Source organism: Monodelphis domestica, chromosome 1 (genome assembly GCF_027887165.1).
Source record: "Monodelphis domestica isolate mMonDom1 chromosome 1, mMonDom1.pri, whole genome shotgun sequence".
NCBI lineage: Eukaryota > Metazoa > Chordata > Mammalia > Didelphimorphia > Didelphidae > Monodelphis > Monodelphis domestica.
The window spans coordinates 462,984,041-463,008,960 of NC_077227.1; the positions used below are offsets into that span (position 1 = coordinate 462,984,041).

General features: G+C 42.6%; 1 protein-coding gene across 2 annotated transcripts in view; it reads left to right on the forward strand.

The window, feature by feature from the left end:
* Positions 1-393: 393 nt before the first annotated feature.
* Positions 394-24,920, forward strand: part of PRRX2 (paired related homeobox 2) — a 69,490-nt gene continuing 44,963 nt past the window's right edge. Inside the window, exon 1 of one of the 2 annotated variants that reach the window (XM_007475132.3) lies at positions 394-975. In XM_007475132.3, the coding sequence (XP_007475194.1) occupies positions 687-975 (289 nt within the window). In that variant the 5' untranslated portion in view covers positions 394-686. The remainder of the gene's footprint in view (positions 976-24,920) is intronic. The other variant, XM_001369159.4, reaches the window with a different exon arrangement.

The window sequence follows — 24,920 nt, forward strand, 5'->3', positions numbered from 1 at the left end:
CTAGAAACATTCTCTGACACTTGTTGATAGTTCTTAACTTTCCCTACCTCTGTTAGCTCTAAGAAACGAGAGAGAGAAAGACAGACAGAAATACAGAGAATGAGAGAGAGAGAGAGAGAGAGAGAGAGAGAGAGAGAGAGAGAGAGAGAGAGAGAGAGAGAGAGAGAGAGAGAGAGAGAGAGAGAGAGATGGGGGCGGTAAGGGAAGAAAAACAATTACTCTTTTCCTCCTCCAAAATCCCCCACTCCCAAAGCTTCTTTTTATGCCTTTGGGTTTTGACTCCCCTATTTTGACACCCTCCCCCCGCCCACCCCAACCCCCACTGTCCCTTCACGAGTTGAAGGAGAAAGGACTAGAGTAAGAAGGAGGAGGAGGAGGAGGAGGGACGAGGGTGGAGGGAAGAGGTGGGAGGGAGAGACTAAGGAAAGAGGTTCCCTTCAAGAAGGGGCGTGTGGTGAGAGGAGATTGTGTTTTTTAACAACCTCTGGGAGAAAGCGAAGGAGCAAGAAGAGGAAAGAGGGAGAAAAAGTTTGTTTTCTCATAGAGTCAGCACGAGGCGGAACAAGAGTTAGAAAAAGTGAAGGGAGTGCACGGGGACAGAGTTGGGGGCGAGGTTTTTAAAAAGCGTATTTCGGGGAGAGGCTCCGGGTGGCCCGAGCTCCGTAGCCGCGCGGCTCGGAGGCGGCATGGACAGCCCCAGCGCCCCGGCCGCTGCCCCGGCCGCCCCCTCTGGCGCCTTCGGAATGGACAAGGCGTTCGGGCCGCAGCAGCCCCTGGGTGGCCGACTCCTGGAGCCGGGGGACTGCGCCCAGGCCAGAAAGAACTTCAGCGTCAGCCACCTCCTGGACCTGGAGGAGGTGGCGGCCGCGGGCAGGAACGGAGGTCGCGAGCCCCGGGCCGAGCCCCGGGATGGCAGCCGGGGGCTTCAGGAGCCGTCCGGGGGGAGCAGCGGCAGCGAGGCGGCGCCCCAGGACAGTAAGTGACCTTGGGGCTTGACGGGAGGAAGGGGGTCGGGCGCAGCAGAAGAGAGGGGGATCCTCCTCACCCACCGCCCCGCCACCCAAATGAGATCATTAGGAAACCGCTCATCCTGGTTAGGGGTGGAGGGCGGCAGCTCTCTAATGAGGACCGAGGACATCTAATGGGAAACACTTAATTCTAATGAGTACCAGAAGGCTGAGGATGCCTCCAGCCTGGGCTTAGTTGCGGCCCCGTATCCCCCACCCCAACCCTACCACCCCTTACCAATTGGGGGTCCGGGATCGATCGAAAGGAGACCCCGAGAGTCATTCAGCTAAGAGCAAGTGTCCTGCCTGGCGGACACCCTTCACTTTGTTACCCCTCCCTAAACTCTGGCTGGTGCGATGCCAAGGCCTCAGTAGGGAGTCCAGAGGGATGTCAGAGGATTAGTGGGTGCTAGAGATGAAACAGCAGCAAAAGCAACACCCTGGTGAGCCAAATGAGTCAGTCTGTGGAAGGGACTTTACAGATCTGGGCGGAGAGGTTTTCTTTCTTTTTTCTTTTTAAGAAAAAACAAAACAACATGAAACTTCCTAGAGAAGACTGGGGGAGGTGGAGGGAATGTTGGCATGAGGGGAATCTTAGTGGAAAAAACTTTAGAGGCTGAGTCTGGAGACTTGTGTTCTGACTCTGGCTCTGACACTTTCTTAGCTGTGTGATCATTCGTTAATTCCTTCACCACTCTGATCATCAGTTTCTTCATCTATAAAATGAGAATGCTAATATTTGCACTACTTCTCTCCCAAACCCATAAAATAAAAGGTTTGGACTAGGAGATCTATTAGGTTCTTTCTAATGCCTAAAGTTTATGATCTTAAAGCACTATAGACATGTGGATTGTTTTTATTGCAGCATCTCAAAGGAAGATGGGGATTATTGACTTTCTCATGAGTTACTGGTTAGAGCCAAGGACTAGGTTCTGCTCACCACCCCCACCCCCCAACAACTTTCACCTAAATGACAGGTTTATGTGTTGGGAGGAAGCATTCTGCCTGGGTGTTTGGAGAGTTTAGATTTAATCAAATTGTTTTCCTGAGATGTGGGAAAGTAAATTCCTAGCTAGATGTAGGGAGCAGTTTGGTGACACAGCAGATAGAGTGCTGGACCTGGAATCAAGAAGACCTGAAATTCCAATCCTACCACAAACTCTTAGTAATAGTGGGATCCTCTTCTAGCCTTAGTTATCCCATCTGTAAAATGGGAGCAATAATAGCACTTACTTCATAGGGGCAATGAGGGTCAAATGAGTTAACATGTATCAGGTGCTTTGCAAACCTAAAAGCATTATATAAATATTGACTATTGGTGTGTAGAGGCTAGGCACTGAAACTCCTCTTACTTTCAAGGTCCTAAGCAATTTTTTTTCATTCTCCTATCTTCTGATAGTAGTCTCTGGATAAAGTTTATAGTGGTAGTCATCTCTCCTTTGAAGCTTAGAAGTAATGAAGAAAATGGATGGAGAGAGAATCCAGACTCGGAATCTCCGTCCCCCTTTGGACTGATGTTCCAAGTTGTTTCCAGGACACCTATTCTGCAGTTGTTAAGGAAAAGGGGAAGGTCTGATCTAAAGGTGTATCAGTACCTCCTTAAGTTGTAAGGGATATTAAAAGAGACTAGGGAGAAGCCTATGTAGCAGAGCACTTGTAAACACCCTGGAGGTGTGGGTTTCTTTCACATGTACAGGAACTTTCTTCCACGGGTTCTGCCGCCTGGTGACTACCCCCTGGATGAATGTAGGAGAGAAGTCACTCTCTCCCCTCTCCTATCATTAGCCTTTCCATGTAAGGGCTATATTCATATTTTACAGCATCATTCCTGCCAGGAAATTAGGACAGCACAGCATCTGTAAAATGACTAATAAGTTCCCCAGCCTCGGTGAAGCCACAGCTCTCCTCTTCCAGCATCAGACTCCCAGGAGCTTTAGGGGTTTCATGTCGGGTGATGGTTTGGCCTTCTTTGCTTTGTTTTGTCTTTAGACAGACATGGCCACAGAAAACTGATGCTTAACCTGCATATGAGGTCAAGCAGGAAGCAGGGATCAGAAAGTGCCTCTGTAATTAATGGCAAAGCTGTGGCCATGCCTAATCTCTGTGAAGAGAAAGAGCCCCATTTGGCCAAGTCTTCCTCCCTCCAGAGTGCTTTTGGCAGCCGGGTTTGTTATTCCTAATGAATCAAAGGTGAAGCAAACTGTCTCCTATAACCCGTCTGTCTCCCTCCAGTCAGAGGAAACAGAACTGGAGAAGTGACTTTCTGTAGAGAGGAGGAGAAGCCCTTTTCTCTCTCAAAGAGGGAGTTCAGGGGCCAGACTCTGAAGAGTTTCGATTTAATGAAATTGTCTTCCTAGGATGGTAGAGAGTTAAATCCTCAGTAGTTAGGGCCAGGCAGAAGCACTAGAAGCTCTACTAGCTAAAAAATCCAAGAAATTCCATTGTATTGAAAACATTTCAGGAAAATGTTATTAATAACAATAATAACTAATATTGATATAGCACCTACTATGTGGCAGACACTGTGCTCAGCACTTTAAGTATTATCTCAAAGATTACAGATTTACATATTATCTGAAAGAACAAGCTAGGCTCTGGACCTAGCAAAGGGAAAAAGCAGTGAAGAGTTGATTAAATAATTAGATAATTAGAATAGTGACATAATCTCTGGAAAAGTGCTTCAAAAACCCATGAAGAGCTATGGACACAGTGAATATGAGTATCATCGTTTGTTTATTTGACAAATATTTTTAAAGTCTCCAATATGAAAGATGGACATGAAAGATGCTGGGGATAGCATCATTTTCCTAGAGGAAGGATGGAAGGGAATGGAAAAGGATGAAATATCCCAGGAGGCGTAGAGGGGGGAAAAGGCAAGGAACTTAAATGATTTGGAGAGAAAACTATTCAAATCTTAGAAAGTCATGGCCAAAAAGACTCCTTGACTGGGAAAAAAAAAGTGGTTTCCATTAGCACAGTCAGGGCCTCAGAATGGTAGGAGACAGAAGTACATTACTGCTCCTGGCTCATCATTTCCCAGGAGACAAGTGGAGCATCATCACGCTAGTCAAGCCAAGAGACTGAAGGGTTAGGAGAAAGGCCTTGCAAGCTATTGGCTCTCCATAGAACTCTAGGCTTCTGGGCATCTGGGTTCCATGTGCGCCAGCCCCGACACTCCTCAGGGAGTTCAACAGCAAGAATGCCCTGTTCAAATCACATGGGTGGCATCCCCTCAGCAAAGCAAAGATGCTTATTCCACTTGTCATGTCTTAAAGTTAGAAGATTTTGGAGAATAAAAAAGGACTACTGGCCCAAGAATAGCTGAGCATCTTCACTTCTATGCCTCAGTTTCTTTATCTGTAAAATAAGGGAGGTTGAACTAGATGGCTTCTGAAGACTCTTTGAGCTCTAGTTAGAGGTCAAGAAACTACAGCCCACAAGCCAAATCTGCCCCACCAATGGTTTTTGCATAGCCCACAGACTAAGAATGTTTTTTTAAATGAACTTTTATTGTTTTTAAAATGTGAAGACCATTCTTAGCTCATAGGCTATATAAAAAAAAAAATCTCAGTTATAGCTTGGTGACCCTTGCCCTAGAGTTTTGGGAGGTTATGGACCCTATTGGTATCCTGGTGAAGCCTAAGGATGCCTCAGGATAATACTTTTTAAATACATACAACAAAAAACCTAGGATTGCAAAGGAAAACAATGATCTTGAAATAGTTATATTTTTTAAAAAACAAGTTCACAGATCCCAGGTTAAGGCCCTTTTCTCTAGGATCTTGATCCTATGATTCCTGCCTCAAAATATGAAGGGGGGGGGTGGTCATTTCTTTCTGTGATTTTTTTTAAACCTTACCTTCAGTCTTAGAATCAATACTGTGCTTTGACACCACGGCAGAAGAGTGGTAAGGGCTAGACAATGGGGGTTAAGTGACTTGCCCAGGGTCACATAGCTAGGAAGTGTTTGAGGCCAGATTTGAACCTAGGACCTCCCATCTCTAGGCCTGACTCTCAAGCCACTGACCCACCCAGCTGCACCTCTTTCTGTGATTTTAACTTCCTTTTCAGTTCCATTGGCCACTGCTCTCCCTTTTTTGAGACCATTATCTATGGCCTGGCAGGTCTTGAATTATATTCAAGTTGCCCAGGCACCAGGCAGATCTCCAAGATTCAGTTTCCAGGCAGCTTTGGCCACATGTTCTAACTTCCTTCTGGCCCCTTGGCCTTGAAAATGCTCTGTCTACTCCCAAAGGACTCCAACATGTTTGTAAGTTAGTTTCCCCGAAGCATCAGGGAGCTATTTTCTAGATCTGGAAAAAGAAAGAGATGTGTGCCCCCCCTTTTTAAAAAGTGGAGGCAGTGGATAGAGGAGGAAAGAATGGTACATAGTAAAAAGTTAAGAAATGGAGATGTTTTCAACAGTCCAAGCTGAATTGCAACATGCTCTCATTGAGAGAAAGGAAGAGAGAAAGAGGGAGGGAAGGAGGGAGGGAAGAAGAGAGAAAAAGGGAGAGATGGACAGACAGAGACAGAGAAAGAAACAGAGAGGCAGAGGCAGAGACAGAGACAGACAGAGAGACAGAGTCAGAAAGACAGAGAAACAGAGACAGAGAAAGAGACAGAAACAGGCAGAGACAGAGAGACAGAGTCAGAAAGACAGAGAAACAGAGACAGAGACAGAGATAGAGAGCACGCGCTAGCGCTAATGCAGGTCACAAGGTGGACCCAGCTCATTTCTGAAGGCAGGTGGTTTTCCCAGACATCAGGCACCCCCCTTTCCGAGAGATAGCAGAGAAAAGCAGCGGCTTCTTCAGTGAGTCAGAGCAAGCCAGGATCTCGGATTCCTCCCAAATCAAACTCTGAGGTCTGAGCTAGGGCGTTAAGATATGCCAAGCACGTTGAGAAAATAAACCCTTGGGTTGCTGCCTTCGCAATGAGTTACAACAAAAGAGACCACATTAATAACTGGCCTTTTCTTTCAAAGATTCCCTCCTGTGGGCAGGGCGGAAACTAGTAACATGGAAGCTACAAAAATAAAGTCGAGAGTGAAAGGTTCAAACTTTTCGGCTAAAACGGAACTTCCTCTTGCCATTTTTCGGTTCTCTGTTGCCTATTCTCGAAAAACTCTAGGACTGAAAATGTGTTCTTTTCACTCGGGCTGTCAGGGATTGGGGAGGGAGAAGAAAACCACCACCAAACTTCCACCTAGTTTCCCTAAAGTCAGGACGCGGTATTTACTTGAGGATTGAAAGAAATGAGAGAAAACGAAAACCAGAGAAGTCCATAGATCATGTGAGTCTGATTTGACAATGTCTTACTAGTTAGGCGATTCAACGCGCCCCGCCAAAAAGTGAAAGGAAGTGACATTGAATAAAAGCCCGGTTTGTGGATTGGGATCTAGCCCCAGAGGAGGGAAAGAAAGCCTGAAACACCCTTTTTTGTCTGCTCCAAGGATGCTCACTTATGAGCACATATTGCCAGGGAACTTCCAACATCATTTTCATTTGAAATTTGGCTTGAAATTTCTTTTGGCTTGGCACAGAGGGCAGAATCTGTCCTGCATCTGCTGTAGGCTACCAGCTCCAAGGGTAGGGGAAGTAGGAATTTGGAGAGGAGTAGAAGTGGTGATTGGTCAAGAAACGAAATGATATCTACTGATCTGAAACTCTTTTTAAATATATATCTGAATAATTTAATACTGTATTATCTTTTACATCACACTCATTTCTTGATAAAGATCCCCATCCCTCCTTCGAGATTGAACACTCTGATGTAACAAATAAAAATAATTAAGACCAAAGCCCAAAAGCTTGAGGGCTTTGGATAGTGTACACAACACTGGGCATTAGTATTCTCCCACTTCTCTACTGTGAGGAGCCAAGGACAGTTCATTGCCTGTTCTCCAGGACCATCATTGGTTTTCCAGCCCCTTAAAGTATATTTTTATATACTTTAATATAGAATAATTTAATAAAGAAATTATAAATTTCACAGTCCCTGGGGGACCCAAGGCCATAGACTCCCACCAGAAAGTCTCAAAATCTCAAGCGGACACTGCTGATAGACTCCCCCCAAAAAAAGATTTAGTGTAGGGTAACTACTCCCAACCCTTCTGTTGACAAATCCCCTCAGTGTGTGTCTTGAGAAAGCTGGCAGCCTGATGTATGTGTGTTTGAGATTTCTCCCCAATGGAGCACAAGGGATCTGAAGTATAAACGCCACCATCACCTCCAACCTTGCCAGAGTAGCAGAGGGCAACTGACCCATAAAGGATAACTTGCTGGGATAGACAGGCAGCAACATCATCAGATTCATCTGTCTGCTTTTTGATGGCTCGCTTAGCCTCATGTTTACAGATGGCTTCTGTGTAATCATTAGCTGGAAGGGGGGTTTCCATTTAAAATATATATTTATTGAGCTTAGATGCAGCATCTGGTTTTCAGTGAGATCTTGCCTCCTTCCCCAATTTAACACTGGAGTGAAACTAACAAGCACCCCACAGAACCTGGGAGTCAGTGCTCAGCTTGTGCCATAGACACCATCCCAGGAAACCAGTTGGATCAGCTGCCTTGGAGGATTAGCAGAACCTCAGAAAATCACTGTGTTGTAAGACTATCTGAATGTATCTTTGTCCTCTTCAGATCATGTTTCCTTGCCACAGGCTGATCATATATGACAAAGAGGAAATCTGAAGGGACCAACCCTCAGTCTGGGGATATGAGAACTGATGTTAAGTGGAGAGAGAAGATTGTGCTTGAAGTAGGGGGGGGAGGGAGAAGGAGTTTTGCCTGGGAGTTGGGATGACTATACTTATAAATGTTAGATACACTGAGGTTTTAAACACTGATTTTGTCCTGATGCAAACAACTTAATGCTTAATCAAGTAGCCCAAGAGGATTGTGTAGATTTCCCAGTGGATCTCCATTCTTGACTGCTTTTATATATAATATAACATAAGCTGGTTTTGAATGGAGCAAAACAGTATTTACTGAGTGCCTACTGTGTGTCTAGTCTTGTGTCATCTACTATGTGGCAGTATACAAAAGATTCTACTAGATATGGGAACAGTTGTGGAGTTCCTTAGTTACCAAGTCACAGAAATAAAGAAAAGATACCAATCCTGTCCTACATAAGGATGTAAGCTCCTTGGAGATTTGGGTCTTTGTTACTCCTGACCCTAGCCCAATGAACTTGTCCATAAGTAGGCACTTAATAAGTGTGTGTTGAAGTGAATCGCTTCCCCTGTTTGAAACTAGAGTGCACTACAAGAAAGACTAGATGTTTCATAGATGAGCACTTGAGGCAATAAAGAGATATCCTAAAGTAGAAGGTTTGTTCAAGGAATTTGAGACCTAGTAATAGTAAGAATGATGTTCATTCATGCAGGGCTTTGGACATTCGGTTAACAGAGATTTGGAGCTGCTCTGATAGGCCATCAGCAGGAGCCCATTCCAGAGGGAGGGAAGGAGATGCACTAATCAGTCCACATTTGGACTGCCCTCCCTAGAGCTGCCCATTTTAGAAGGGACACTGAAAATCTGGGGCTTACCTAGAGAAAGGAGGGTGACTAGGAGGGGTAGACTTGAAGCCATGTCATTCAAGCATCAATGGAAGAAGCAAGGGATGTTTAGCCTGGAGAAGATGATAGATTTTAGTAGGTCATATACTTCATATATTTGAAGGGATGTCAAGTAGAAGGATCAGACTTATTCAGCTTGACCCTTGAGAGAAGGAAAGGGCCAGTGAGTAGAACTGAGTTCCCTGTCATTAGAGGTCTTAAAGAGGAGGCTCAATGACCACTTGTTAGGGATATGAGAGAAGGCATTGGACTGGACTAGATGACCTGTAAGAACTAGGAAAGAATGGAATAGAATGGAAAGGTAAGTACCTTTTCATTCCACATGGGTAGAGTACTGGTCTTGGTGTCAGGAAGACCTGAGTTCAAATCCAGATTCAGATATTGTGATCCTGAGCAAGTCACTTAACTGTTTTCTGCCCGTTTCTTCGCCTGCAAAATGAGCATAGAACCTGCCTTCCAGAGCTGTGAAGATAAAAATGGGATATTTGTAAAGCACTTTGGAAAACTTAAAGTGATAAGTAAATGCTAGATAGTACTATTATGGAAAGAATACTTTCTCTGGAGGGCCTGGGTTTAAATACAAGCTCTGTCTCCTTACTACCTGTGTGACTTTGGGCAAGTCATTGAAACTCTCTGGATCCCAGGTTCTTCATCTATAAAACAAGAGGATTGGACTCAATGACCTCTAAAATCTCTTCTATGTCTTAGTCAATCTATCATCATTCTTGTCTTTGAATCCTTAGTGCCTAGCACATAGTAGGTGCTTTTAATGGATCGATTTATCCCTTCCTTGCCCTCACAATCATCCACAGATATTCCTACTGAGCAGAGAGGAAGTAGGATCAAGCAAGATTTGGTAAGTGTTGACATAGGAGCTTCTTAGACATATCAGAGTTGGACTAAAGCTGAGAGTATGACTTTTTCTCCACCCTGAACCCCTTGTTCTATTGCATACACAGCTAACTTAACTTTGGGTTGGGAGCATCAGGTGAGAAACCGCATAGCAATGGCAGAGACAAAAATGAGATCTCCCAGTCAGGAGATTTAGCTTCAGGTCCAGATCCTACATCAAACTCCCTGTGTAATCTTGGGTGAGTTGGTTCATCCTTGTGTCTGCTTTCAAAGCTATAAAGCAATGGTCTTGGGCTCTCTAAACACTCTCCACTATCCCTTTAGCCTAAATGTTTTATGATTCCATTTTGCCCATCACTATCTTGTCTTCCTCCTATGTGAACTGTAAATTCCCCCCAAGACACACACACACACACACACACACACACCTTTAGCATGTAAACTCTTTGAGAGTAAGGACTGTTTTATTCTTTGTAACCCAGATACCCAGCATAGTGCTTGACACATAGTAGGCACTGAAAACATGCTAATTAGTTTGAAGAATAACTTGTGAATGTCCACCTCTGATAAATAGAAACATTCAGGACTTGGCTTTATACACATATGTAATTTTTTTTTTGGTTATACTATGCCTTCTCTAGTTCAGGAGAGGTAAGTAGGGAGGGAGATATCTAAAAATTGTAATGTAGTCAACAAACAAACTAATTAAAAATATAAAAAGAAATCAAAATGCTTGTTAGTTGGCCGATTAGTTATAATTATATTAGATACTCCCAAAAGGAAAATTACACATTTTCCCTACCCAACCCCCCAACTTCTTTTCTTAAAGTTGAAGATACAGAATACCAGTATCTCTGAGCTGAAAGGGTCTGCAGAGGATGGGTAATCCAACTCTTATCTTACTAAGAATTCCTTTTTGGGGGATCAACACTTAGATAAACTTAGAGAGAACACCCAGAGAACCAGTGATAGGATAAATACTAATAATGAGTAGATGAGATTACCTATTTGTATGAGGTAGGGGCCAAGGGTTAAGTGCCTTTTGTGAGGTGGTGAGTAGGGGAGGGATGGGGGAGTTTCCTGTTTAGACAATGTGGTTAGAGAAAGCCATCATACTTCTATTTTGATGAAGGCCTTGTGGGAAGAGGTAGGAGAGGAGGGGAAGGAAAGAGGGTTTGGTAAACTAGGGAAGGGAAAATGGCATTGTGGTGCCACTTGTGAGCCCAGAAATTTCAGGGGGAAAGAGATCATTGAATTCCATGTAGAAGTCACAGAGGAATGGATCCAAGTTCTGTTGACTCCATAAAGAATAGGAGATTGGGTTGTAAACCCAAGGGACTCAGAAGGGACTTCATAGGGATATCTTGTAGTGAAGATTTTGAGGGCAGGATGGGATAAGGCTGGCTTTGCCTTGAACTGACTATAAAAATTGCTAGGAAAATATCTCTTTAAATAATTCATTGCTTCATTTGAATTTCAGTCAACTCTTCATCCCTTGATCTAGGAAGTAAAACTTGAGGAGCTTTTTTGTGAATTCGTCTATGAGTCCGGGTGTCAAGTTTAATTCTTCAGGGGTAATGCATGATGCCACGGTGTCCTGCTGTCTTTTTCCTAAAGCCTTCTCTAAACTATTTCTTTCTCTCTCCACACATCTGGGAAACCTTCAGCTCCCACCCCAAAGCTGAGGGGCCATTGTGTGGCAGGGCATAGTCCACACAGGGACTTTTACGGGTAATGGTATCTTTTATTGGTGTCCTAAAATGAAACAGGCCCAGGACGTTTTTATTCCAGCCCCTCTTTATTGCCAGCTCTCTCTGTTCCCAGCTGTACATGGGATGGGCAGCTGGAACTTTCCTGGTCTGGGCCAACAAGTTTATTGTCAACATTGAAAAAAACCCAACCAAATTATATACATACAGTCTCCACCCCTACCCCCACCTCCACATACATATCCTCATACATATGTATCTCAGTTACTGAGTTCCCTTTAAGGAAGATTCAAGGACTGGGCTCTAATCTGCCTTGATAAATAAGAGTAAAAGGGAATCAAACCACAGTAGACAGTAGAGGAAAGATCACTGAAGTTTCCCATATACAGGACAGAGAGAGAATATACAATTCAAGAGGTAAGGAATGGAAGGATTTTCATAGAAGGAACAAAATCACAAGGGAAACTCATGATCATTTTCTAGAATAAGAAGATCTGGGTTCAAATCCCAACCCTAGAACATCCTAGTTCTGAGCACTTTTCCAGGTTTCAATATCTCCATCTATAAAATGAGAATAATATTTGAACCTCCTACCTCATAGGACAGTCATAAGAAAACCATAAAGTGATACTAGAAATATGAGTTGATTATTCAAGACTTAATCACCTTAGCTTTCCCTCATTTCTGTTGTGTAGTCATTTGCCTCAATTTACTCATCTGGAAAAAGACATTTTTCCAGTTTTTACAACTAGTCAGGAGTATAGAAGATGTCATATAAACTGATCTTAGTGAAGAACATAGATGTTTTTTGGGTAAGAGAGACTTAAATGGCTAGAATGAATATGGAATGATGGGGGCCAGCCAACACTGTGGATGGGGCACTGAATTTCCAGGATCTAAAATTTTCCAGGACGTCTTAGTGTCTGGGATAAAGATGAGAAAATAGAGCAGGTCACTGGAAAGTGTAACTAAGTCACCAAAGAATAGCAACCCAAGTGGTTGTGAGTAAAGTAAGAAGGAATTTTAGCTGGAGAAAACTTATCCCATTAACCCATTAAACCCATGTCTTGATTTTTTTTCCCCAGTCCAATTTCTACCTTCCAGCCAAGGCTCACTGTGGGAGTTGGGCTTCACTGTTAAGATGGGCACGTATGTCCCTCTGTACTGTTAGGATAGGACCCTTAGCATACAGATTATTTCCATCTCTGCTGCTTACTCCCTTTCCCCAAAGGGATGGTTCAGTTGACCTTCCCTACAGTCTTCTCCCTCTCTCTAGCCTTGGCATCTAGTCCCCACCCTTTGAGGAAAAACAAGAGGGGATACAGCTTTTCCTATTGCATCCCAAGAGCTGGCTGGCTCACCGTCCTCAGCAGTTCCACTCGTTCCTGCTGACCAAGAATTCCATTTCTGTCTTTCTTTCTCCGCTCCCTTCCCGCCTCTCTTGGGCTTGCTCAAACATTTACACGCCATAGATGGAGTTATTAAAAATGACATTTAACCAGAGCTAAAATTACAATGCAAATGGTTGCAAACATCGAAATCAAAGCCGGACCCGCCAAGCACAATTGGCAGAGACGCTCTCTCCACCAGAGCTGTGCAATAGCCTCTCATATAAAACCTTCTGTAGAACGCTGAGGTCTTGAAAGCTAGTGCACCTCCTTTCATTAGACTAACAAATAACGTGTAACAGAAAACATCTGTTAACAACAGCCCTTAATGTTCTCAAGATGATAAAGCAGAAGGGTAATTTTAGCCAGCAGGCTGTGGTCTGATGCCATTTCGGGCTGCAGTTACTCCTGGCATCCCCACCAGGAGAGGGAGAGACCTTAGGGGAAAGTTTGCCCTCCCCAGGGAAGCTGCTTTCATAGGTATCCCAGGTTACCCTAGAGTATTAGTCCCTCTGTGCAACACATGGGGAGGAACCCTTTACAGCTCCTTTCCCAAGACTCATTCATTGATCTATTAACAGCCAACTACGTATATATCCAGTGTGCTGTACTAGGTACTGAAGAGAAGGCAGAGAAATAGATAGAAGATGTCATTGTCATTCCTGCTTTCCCTCTCCACCCTGCCAGGAACCTTCATGGCCAAGAGAAGACATATACACAGATAAAGGAGAGTGGGCATCAGTGGACTTTCAGAAAGCAGCCTCCTCCAGGTCAGGCCAGGGTCACCCTAAAGTTAGTTAATATATGTTCTTTGATTCATTGCAAACCAACAACAAAAAGATGTACATTCAAAAGAAAAGAATCTTTGAGTTATTCTTTTTTTTTTAATAGACATGAGCTGAATTTTCTATTGTAAGCATCCCCAAACAATAGAATCCCAAGAAATATAAATAAGTACATTATTTTTAAAAAGGGGGGAAGCACCCACAACTAGCTGTATGGGGAGTGAGGCTCTATATCAGAAGCCACAGGGGATACTGAGTGCAGATATTCTCGTGGGACAAGTCCCTCCCATTCTATCCTCCCACCCTCATGATGGGGATTCCTCATATGAACATAGAGCAAGAAGGTTCAGGGTTAGGGGAAATGTTTCTCAAGGACAGATGGAACAAAGAGGCCTGAAAGCACCCACAGAAAAGGCTTATGCATCCCCCAGATCTAAGCTCCAGAGTCCTAGGGAAGTTGAGGTACTCCTCTCAATCTTGACTGAATTACAATCAATCTCAGCCCGGGAATGGCTCAGGCAGGGACAAAAGCGGCTTGGTAAGAATCACTCAAGTATGGTAGAGCCAGGAAGAAAGACAAATTTGTCATTTTGTCCAGCTGTCTGGAAGAATATTTCCTCATCTGATGAAACTGCACACATGACAATTCCTCTCTACCTCTTTGGCAGCAAATTCCAACCTAGGATCTGGCTTTTCTACGGTTCTCAGGCTACAGAAAGAGCAAACAGTCCCTAGACTATGTGCTCTTCCCTGTCCTTCCCTGGCCTGCATGTGGAGAGGTCTGCCTGGCTTCTCCTGGGATCATAGCAATCCCCAGCCTTGTCTCCTTGCTCTCCTGGAAACTGAGCATCTCAGGCAGGGGGCCCATGCTGTCCAAACCAGGCTCTATGTGTGTCTGTGTGTCTGTCTGTCTGTCTGTCTATGTATTTAAGTCATTGTACCTGTGAGGCCTATAGGAAAAAGACGTGGTTGGAAAAGATGGGCTCTAGGTTTGGCTTTCGATGTAGGGGGAAGAGTAGGGATGGAGAGCAGGAGAAGGCAAAGCCTTTGGGAATATAATATTTCTAAGAGACATAATGTTTTCATTTGAAAGACCTGAGTGTCTCCCTGCAGAGCTCTGAGCCCAGCCTCCATGGCCCTCGGCTAGGGCATCAGAACCTGAAAGGGAAATTACTAGAGACAAGAAGTAAAAACGGACCGATCCAGTTTCACTGAGAAGGAAAAAGAAGAGAAAAAAAGATCTAACCAAGAGCAGAAAACATATTCACTGTTTAAAGAAAGTGATTTCTGTTTCAGTACATTTGAGAGAGCAGAGTGAGAGGAGGAGGGGGAAAGGATTCCTTTTTTAAAATAGGCACCCCCACACACACACACACCCAACCCCTTTAAAGAAAGGCCTTCAGAGTCCTGAACACAACTGTGATAGAGGAATGGTGCTTTGCATCTTCTGTCCTGAATTGAGTTTCCAAAGCAGGCCCCTGGGCAGATTCTTAGTAACTGCCTTGAACATAACTATACTAGGGGAGGCTCTGTCCTACTTTTCTAAATAGCTATAGAGAAACTCTTATTGTAGCATGGGCTATATTATTTTATTTTGATTTACATGTTGCTGTTTTAGAGGGCCACAGTTGCCTGTGGCTACTCAAGCCTTCTAGAGGGGAAGGTTGTAAATTCCTGACCAGCTGTTACCTGGGCTCTTGGATTGAGAGCACGTCTACACCACTGGAATTTTTTGTGCTTTAAAACTGACCCACTCTGGAGCCAAAATCATATTGGAGCCTCATTAAAAGGGACATAGTCTACCTTGAGCATATGGCAGAAGGCCAAGCTGGTACACTTTACCAGCAGTCCAACTAATTCACCTAATTATTTTTCCCCAATAAGCACAATATATTCAGAGTCCTACAAAACTAAGAACAGGTGTTCACACACACACTCCCAAGTGGACTTGCCGCACTTTATCTCTCCAATCACTGGATAGACATGTTATGAGATCTTCCATGAGCCCCTTTCTCTCCGTCTCTTTGTCTCTCTCCATTTCTGCCTCTATCTTTCTGTCTTTGTCTCTCTCTCTCTCTCTCCCTTCCTCCCTCCCTCTCCCTCTCTCTCTCCCTTCCTCCCTCCCTCTCTCTCTCTCTGTCTCTCTCTCTCTCTCTCTCTCTGTCTCTCTCTCTCTCCTCTCTCTCTCTCTCTCTCCCTCTCTTCCTCCCTCTCTCTCTCTCTCTCTCTCTCTCTCTCTCTCTCTCTCTCTCGCTCTCTCTCTCTTGCTCTCTCTCTCTCTCTGATTCTCTGTATTTCTGTCTGTCTGTCTGTTTCTCTTTAAAAGCAAAAGATACGCAACTAGAAGCCATTGAGTTCAAGGGTCAAATCATTGGACTGAGAGCCAGGAGCTGAGTTTTCTTAATCCATCTGTTCTTTCTTGTTGGCCTTGGGCCTATCAGTTTCTCCATCTATAAATATCTATCCAGTCTAGAAAGTTTGCAGAAGGAAGAGGAAGAAACAATCTCTATTGATCCTAGATTTAAAGCTGGAAGAGGCCTAAGAGGTTATCTAGTCTCATCCCCTTATTTAACAGTGGAGGAAGCTGAGGTCCAGGAACATTAAATTGAAGATCATACAGGTTACAGTAAGCATCAGAAGTTGGATATTAGCCCAGGCCATCTGATTCCAACAAATGGTCATTCAGTTTTTGTTTGAAGACTGGTCCCCTCCTCCAGTGAAGGGGAATTCATTTCCTCCTGAGGTTGCCATTCCACTTCTGTACAGCTCTAATTGCTGGAAAGTTTTTCCTTATGTCCTGAATTTAAGATTGCCTTTTTGCATCTTCTATCCATTGTTCTTTGCCATCCCCCTTCCTTCCACTCTTAGCCAATCTTTCCTAATCTTTCTTCCATATGTTAATTCTTCAGATATTTGAAGATGGCTATCATGTTCCCACCCCAGTCTTCTTTTCTCCAGCCTAAACATCTTCAGGCCCTTCAACTCAAGAGCTGAAGGAATTGGCCTAGATCTTAGAGGTTCCCCATCATCCTGGTTGCCTTCTGGATGCTCTCCAGTTTTATCTACTTCCTAAAATGAGGCACTGTTCCTTGGGGAAAACACTTCAATCCAAAGTTTTGCAGCCAGATTTTTATCTTGAATGGCACAAATTGCAAACATGTATAATTGCATGACAAATATCTTCTATAAAAAAACACAACACTGCTGTCTATTTATATACCACAGTGGCTGTGCTTCAGGTTAACTAATTTAATTCAAAGATTAATTACCATGTCTTTTAGATCTCCCGATAAGGTAGCTCAGGAAGACCAAAAGTAGTGGATTCTGTTCCTGTGACCCCATGGACAAAAATTATAGGCTAGGGGTTGTCTGTCCCCTTAAAGTAGTACTCACTTTTCTGGCAAATCTAAGAACACACATGCCCTCCCAGTGGGACATGGGAAGAAACCATTCTATCGAGTGTCCAGTGAGTGTTTGCAATTAAGACAACCATTTCAAAAATGATCTTGATGGAAAGATTGATAGGGGACCCCAGGCAGCTAGTATGACACCCAGATGTGTCCTCTGTCTAATCAGGAGACCTAAGATCAATTTAGAAGATTTGATGTTTAAGGGGCAGCCACCATAACCTCTGTGATAAACCCAATCCCAGTTTTTGTGGAGTTAAGTAGCAACGGCAAATTCAGGGAATACCAAATTTCCATTAGTTTTTTTCTTCCCCTTAAGTATCAGCTTCCTTCTTTGGCATATCAGCCAGTGGTTCAGCTCTTTGCTCCCTGCACCCTCCACCCCCCCCAAAACAACAACAACAACAACAAAACACCAAACCAGATGGAAAATATAAGTAATAGTGAAGCTGAGAATATGGCATCAAATTGGAGATCTGGTAATAGTAAGGGGAGAACCTTAATTAGTTAGTACTAAAACAGCCTGAGTTCTGAACTCTTCTTACACAGGGCTGTTACCCGGCCCTCTCTCCTATACATTGGTAGTTTCTGTTACAAAATGGGAAAAATTAATTAATCAAGGATTTATTAATTGTCTTTATTTTAGTCGTCACATTAGATACTGGGAATACAAAACAAGTGAAGCAGACACTGCCCTCAGGGAGTTTATATTCTTTGGGAGAGATAATATGTGCTTATAGAAATAGATAGAAAATAGATACAAACTCTTAACAGGTACCAGGGTTCTAGCAGCTTTCCAGATTAAAAAAGTCGTCTTTTTGAAGGGGAGGCTTAAGTTGAATTTTACAGGAAACTAGAGATTTGAAGAATGAGATGAGAGGGGAGGGAGCTTCAGACCTAGAGGAAAGACAGCCTGTAAAAAGGGAAATGGAGTGCTCTATATAAGAAAATTGTTGCTAGTCGTTTCCAGTTGTGTCTGATTCCTTATGACCCCATTTGGGGTTTTCTTGGCAAAGTTACAGGAGTGGTTTGCCACTTCCTTCTCCAGCTCATTTGACAGATGAGGAAACTGAGGCAAGCAGGGTTTAAGTGACTTACCCAGGGTCACACAGCTAGTGTCTGATGCCAGATTCTAACTCAGGAAGATAGGTCTTCCTGACTTAAGACCCAGCATTCTATCTACTCTACTGCCTAGCTGCTCAGAATTAGAAATAGTAAGCAGGTCTAATTGAATCGACTGGATTGTGTACTGGACCAAAGGGGAGTATTGTGTAATATGCCTGGGAAGGTCGTTTGGGGCCAGCTCCTGAAGGTGCTGATTAGCCAGAAGGTAATGGTATGAGCTCATCTGAAGCATTTGCTACATCACAGAATCTTCAAGTTGGAAGGAATCTTCCAGGTTTAGTCATCCAATCTGCTGCCCAGTGAGTAGAAGAAGGGAAGAAACCCACAGTTAGAGAAAATATAATCCCATCCCCAGTTGCTCCCTTCAGTGTACTCTGGATCACGGGTTTCTGGGGATTCTAAGCCAATGTTGGACATTTCTTTCCAAATGGGCAGTCCTGGGTAGTGTGGCCTCATGGGAGGTTTTCAGGTTGTCAGGCTCCAGTCAAGGGCTTGATGTCAGATAGTTATGTATTAAAGCTACATAGCTCAGGGGAATATGGTTGGGATTCTGTATTGAGAATGGGAAGTCTTGTATCTTCTCTGTTGGGAAGGGGAACATCAGGAATAATGATAGGGGAGAGTTTTCCAGACTTAGAGAGGTAGGGTCAGAAGACTTTGGTTACATTCACCCGTTGTGGGGGTCTCAAACAGGAATCTTCAAGGGATTATTTTAAAGTACCAACTGGTGAGTGGGTACAGGGAAGGAGTTATTCCACATTCTTATTGTTTCTTGGATTATTGGGGAGGGGTGTGGAGGAAGAATTTCAAACTTTAAGTTTGATAATTCGTTTTTTATGTCACTGTTATTTTCTTGCACCCCCCCCCCACTTGTGACAAGCACAGTTTAAAAGCTCTCCAACTGTGGTAAGAAAGTCAGTTAAGCAAAATCTGACAGTGTGGGAAATAGCCCACTCCTGTAAGCCCTTCTACCTCTCTACCATAGAAGAGAAATCTACTCCATCATCTGTGATCCTGGGACAAGATTGGGCACTGCAGCTAATTCTTTAACCTGGACATTGAATCCCTACCCGCTGTGCCTAAGATTCCCAGCTTCAGCTTCCACCACAAGCCTTATTATCTGTTGTCCATAGTGTCTGTCCCAGACATCTAAAAGCAGAGTTAGCTCATTTAAAGATATGGCTAAATTTCCAAGTCTTTCCTGCTTTTTTTAAATGGATTTTTTCAATTAATATATATTTATTTTCTTTCCCTTCCAACTCCTCCAACCTCACGAAAAACAAAGTCCTTATAATAAATATGCATGTCAAGGAAAACAGATTTCCATAGTGCCATGTCCAAAACTGTGTCTTGTTCTGAATATTTAGTCTGTCAGCTTTCTGTCATGAGATGAATTGTAGTTGGTGATCAGGTTGATCATATTTCTTCAGGCATTAAAAGTTGTTTGTCTTTTATAATATTATTGTTCTGGTATTAACTGTTCTCCTGGTTCTGCTTACTTCACCCAGCATCATTTCATACAAATCTTCATACAAATCATACAAAATTTTCTGGAACCATCCCATTAGTCATTTATTTCAGCACAATAGCTTTTATTTCATTCACATACCATAAGTTGTTCAGCCATTCTCCAACTGATGGGCACCTCCTAGATTTCCAGTTATTTGCCACTTCAAAAAGAGCTGCTACAAATATACAAAGTATCAGTCCCAAGGCAGAAAAGCCTTAAGAACTAGGCAATTGGGGTTAAGTGACGTGTCTACACACACCTAGAAAGTATGTGAGGGCAGTTTGATCCCAGGACCCTGCCGCCCATCTCTGGACCTGGTTCTCTATCAGCTAAGCACTTAGCTGCCCCTTGTCTTCACTGCTTTTAGATAAAACAAATGGAAACAAACCTACCAAGCCATCTCCCTAGATGGGGGGATTCCCCATAAAAAGAAGGTGGTTCTCCACTGTCTTCTGATCCCTTTATATTTCTTTTTTCCTTCTCAAGAGTTTTCTTTGTTTAGGTTAAATCAAAAGTCTGTAAATAGCCCTTCCAACCTTTCATAAGGGAAAGAAATTCGGAAAATTCAGCAGCTGACTCTTTAGGATGTCTTGATTCTCTTAAAGTTCCAGCAGATCTCAGGCCATTTTGTGATAAGGAAGCAAGCTTATAGAAAAGGGGGTTGTACTGTAGCTTTCTCACTGAAAGTACTAAAAGGTTCCCCTGACCTTTCTCCCCTTCAAACCTTCCATTGGTACCTGAAATTTCTGTACCTTTGGATTAGAGTGCTGTCTCCCAAAGCCAGAGGTTCACATGCACCTTTATCATTGACACTTTCATAAGGTTTGGTCTGTTAGAATAGTTGAGAATGAAATTTTGTGTAAATCAGAAATGGGAAGTAATGTTTAAAAAGGGAAGAGACAACTTCAGAAAAAAATATGCAAACTTTCTAAGTTTGCTATGGGAAGGAGGTTAGAATATGTTTGTATTAAAAGCTGATGGGTGTGGGGTAGGATGAGGAATCTTTGGAAAGGAGGAAGGGATAGATTCATGAGAAAAGAGAATCTTAACTTTGATTGACTTTGATTGACACTCAGCAAAGGAAGTCCTCTCTTAGCAAGGGATAGGAGAGCATGAGGATAGAAGGCAAAACCTGCTTTTGTCATCATCCCTCTGGTGGGATGCAGCCCAGACAATTAAGTCTATGGAAAAGCTGGAGGTCCTCCTGAGAAATTCCCAGGGCAAAAGGAAATGGTGCTGAATAGTCCTCACCCTTCATATTCAGCCACTCTTCTCTTGGCTCTATAAGATCCCTCCCTGTTCTAGGGGAAAGAGTTTGGGTTTAAGAGATGCAAGGCTATCAAGCAGGTGCCTGTTGTCTCTGAAACCATAGGCAATTAGAAACAGGGCTCTCTGGTTCCTATTAGGAATGAGTTATACACACGCCCATCCTGCTCTCTCTGGGCTCCTCAGCTGTCCATGGATCCTGAGCCTTTCCTGACCCCTGACTTGCTTACCTTCTGGCTGAAAAATGAATTTTCCTGCTCCAGGAATGGGTCCTGCAGCTATGGAGAAGCCTTCACAATAGAGCCCACCTATGTCTCTCCCTGCTATTCCTGAAAAAAAAAAAATCTTTCCCAGTGATTTTTTTTTAGCACACTGTAAGAATAATTCTGGGTGAACGGCTTTCTTTTTTTTTTCTTTTAATAACAAATTTCCATATAAGTTTTCCAAAGTTATATGATCCGTATTATCTCCCTCCCTCCCTTCCCTTCCCCCTTCTAGAGCTGGCAAGCAATTCGATCTGGGTTCTATGTGAATTATCATGCAAAGCATATTTCCATATTATTCATTTTTATAAGGGAATATTCTCATAAAACCCAAACCCCAAAACACATACCCAAGTAAACAAGTGATAAATCATGTGTTTTCATCTGCATTTCTACTCCAACAGTTCTTTCTCTGGAGGTAGAGAGCATTAATGTCCTAAATCATTGTACTGCTATTGGTCGCACCATATTTCATTTCATTTAATTGTTCCACAATATTGCAGTTACTGGTTCTGCTTATTTCACTCTGCATCAGTTCACATACGTCTTTCTGAAATGATCCTGTTCATCATTCCTTGTAGCACAATAGTATTCCATCACCATCATATCCCACAGTTTGTTCAGCCATTCCCCAGTTGAGGGACAGCCCATTAATTTCCAATTCTTTGCTACCACAAAAAGAGCAGCTATCACTATTTTTGTACAAGAAGGTACTTTCCCATTTTTTTCTGGGTAAATTTCTAATCAATTCTGGATAAATAAATTTGAGGATTCTCTTAAAACCAAAGGTCCAGTCAAAAGCAGCAATTCTCCTTGCCTTGTCAAGACCAGATTAGACTCGATTTAAGCAAATGCAGTGCCACTCAGTGGAAATTCGTTTCCATATTTAATTGGCTGTTTGCTTCCGAGGAAAAGATATGCAATTCAAATCGATGGAGGCTGCCAAGGGAGTTTCTAAGAGCATAGCAGGGTGAGATTGAGGTGAATCTGAGAGAGGGGAGAATGAGAGAAGGCTATTAACATTGATTATTCAAATGATTTAATCAAGTCAAGTCAACATACATTTAATAATCACCTACTATGTGTCAAGCACTTTTGCTGGGGGTACAAAAGCAAAAAACAAACCCTGCTTTCAAGGAGCTCACAGTGTAAAGAGGGAGACAACATGCAAACAAAATGGATACAGTATATATTTTGAGATAACCAACAGAAGGAAGAATAAATGGGAAATAGTCAACAGAGGGCTTTGCCTCACTAGTATTAAGAGGGATTAGGAAAAGTTTCTTGTAGAAGATGGTATTTTATTTTATTTTTAAACTCTTACCTTCTGTCTCAGAATCAACACTGAGCACCTGTTCCAAGGCAGAAGAGTGATCAGGGCTAGGCAACTGGGTTTAAGTGACTTGCCCAGGGTCACACAGTTAGGAAGTGTCTGAGACAAGATTTGAACACAGGTCCTCTCAATTCCACTCTATTTTATCCATTGAACCACCTTACCTGCCTCAAAAGGAAGGATCTTAGTCAGAGTTTGAAGGAAGCTGGAAGGCAGAAATGAGGAGGACAAGAATTATAAATCAGAGGGACAACCAGAGCCAGGGTCTCATTTAAGGGAATGTAAAGAGGCCAGTGTCACTGGCGCATAGACTGGAAAGGTGATGGGGGGTGGGGGCTGGTTATGAAGGGCTTTAAATACAAACAAAGGAATAAATAAATGAATGTACATACATTGCTGCCTTCCATTGTAATGGTAAAGGATCATAGTAATTGCAATGATTAAAGGTAGGAGCTGGACATTAAAATAGACATCCAGCTGTTAGGACTGACTTGGAGAAGGATGTTTGTTGTGCTGTCTTTGAGCCCCTTCTCTACCATGGTAAGCATGCTCTTTGCTACTAAATACTGACAGAATCTCAGAGAGGGAAAGGAAGGGAGAGAAAGGGAGAATAACAGAAAAGGAGAGAGGAAGAAAGAGAGACAGAAAGAAAGAACCACTAAAAGAAAGGAGGAAAGGAGGAGAAAGAAAGAATGAAAAAAAGGAAAGAAGGAAGGAGGAAAATAAAGAAGGAGGGAAGAAAGGAAGAGAGATGGAGAGAGAGAAAAGGAGAGAAAGTCAAAGGAAAAGGAGTCAGAGAAAAGTGTAACAGAAAGAAAAGAAGGGAAATGGATAAAAAGAAAGAAAGAAAAAAGAAATGGAGAAAGGAGGGAAAGCAGGGAAGAAAGAGGGAGAGAGAATGGAGGGAAAAAGAAAAAAGAGAGTGAAAGAAAGGAGGGAAAGAGAAAGAACTGTAAGAAAGGAGTGAGGGAGAAAGAGAAAGGAATACAGGAAAGACAGAAGGAGGAAAGGAAGGGAGGAGGAAAGAAAGGGAGAAAGGAGGGAAAGAAAAAGAAAGAAGAGAGGGATACAAAGAAATAAAATAAAAGAAAGGAGAGATGGGAAAAGAGAAAATTAAAGGAAGGAGAAAAGCATGGAAGGAAGGAAGGAAAGGAGGGAAAGAGGGTAGAAAAGAGAGAAAATATTCTTACATATATTTATATATAACAACTATATCTTTTTTTACTAGATGATCTCATCAATTTGGGAAACTACCAGGGAGAATCACCTTCTACAGATCCATATTTACAACTATTTTACAATTTATAGCCCCATAAAGTTGCCTGAAGCACTGAGAGATTAATGACTGGTCCAGAGTCACATAGCCAGCATATGTCAGTCAGATTTTGGATTCAGGTCTTCCTGACTCCATGGCTAGTTCTCTATATCCTGATAGTATATTCATATATCACAATATGCATATATAATACAATATGCATACATATACTGTAAATATAACATGACATAACATGTAATACAAATATGTAAAATAAGTACAAGATATAAAATCCAATATATAGTACAGTAGAACATATACATATAATAAAATATTATAACTTATATTTATGTAATGCTTAAAGGCTTACAGAGAATTTTACAAGCATAATCTCATTTGATCCTTACAACAACACTGTGAAGAGGGTGATATGATTATCCCTATTTCACTGGTGAGGAAACTGAGGCCAGAGAGGTTAAATGGTTTGTCTGAGGACACACAACTAGTATGTGTATGGAACAGGCATCAGAGCAATATAGACCTAATGGTCAAAGGGATTTTTGTTTTCGTTTTGTTTTTATTTTTTAAACATTTAATTTTTTCTTTATTAAATGTTTTATTCTATTAACAAATGTCCATATAAGTTTTCCAGAGTTATATGATCCATGTTGTCTCCCTCCCCTCTTCCCTCCCTCCTCCCAGAGCTGACAAGCAATTCAATCTGGGTTATACATGGATTATCACACAAAATATATTTCCATATTGTTCATTTGTGTAAGCAAGTAATCTTATAAAACCAAACTCAAAGGAATTTTTGAAGCCATGTGGTTCCTCTCTCCTCATTTTAGAAATGAGGAAATCCAGGCTCAGTGAGATAAATGACTCACCCAGGGTCACACAATTAGTATATGCCAGAGACTGAATTCAAACTCAAGCCTTTCAGATCCCAGGTCCAGCCAACACTATCTACCACACTGCTCTGCCAGTACAGAAGACACACTTAACACTAGAGGAGACATTTGCCAAGAATCTACTGACTCTCAATCCATTATATTTTTAGATAGCTCAGATTATTCAGAAGTTTTCCCTTGCCTTGTGCCTTTTTGAAGCTTCCTGCCATTGCTCCTTTCTGGACATCACTTCATTCTTCTTTTTTTAAACCCTTTCTTTCTGCCTTAGTGACAACTCTAAGACAGAAGGGCAAAGGCTAGGCAAATGAGGATAAGTGACTTGCCCAGAGTCACACAACTAGGAAGTATCCAAGGTCACATTTGAACCCAGGTCCTCCTGTCTCCAGGCTTGGTACTCTGCCACCTAGCTGGCCTGAGCCACTTCATTCTTGCCATTATCTCACATGGAGTCACCCAAGTTCTCTTGTCAAGTGCCTACGTTGATACTAGTAGCATAGATTCTGAAGTGACTCATTAGAGTCAGGGTC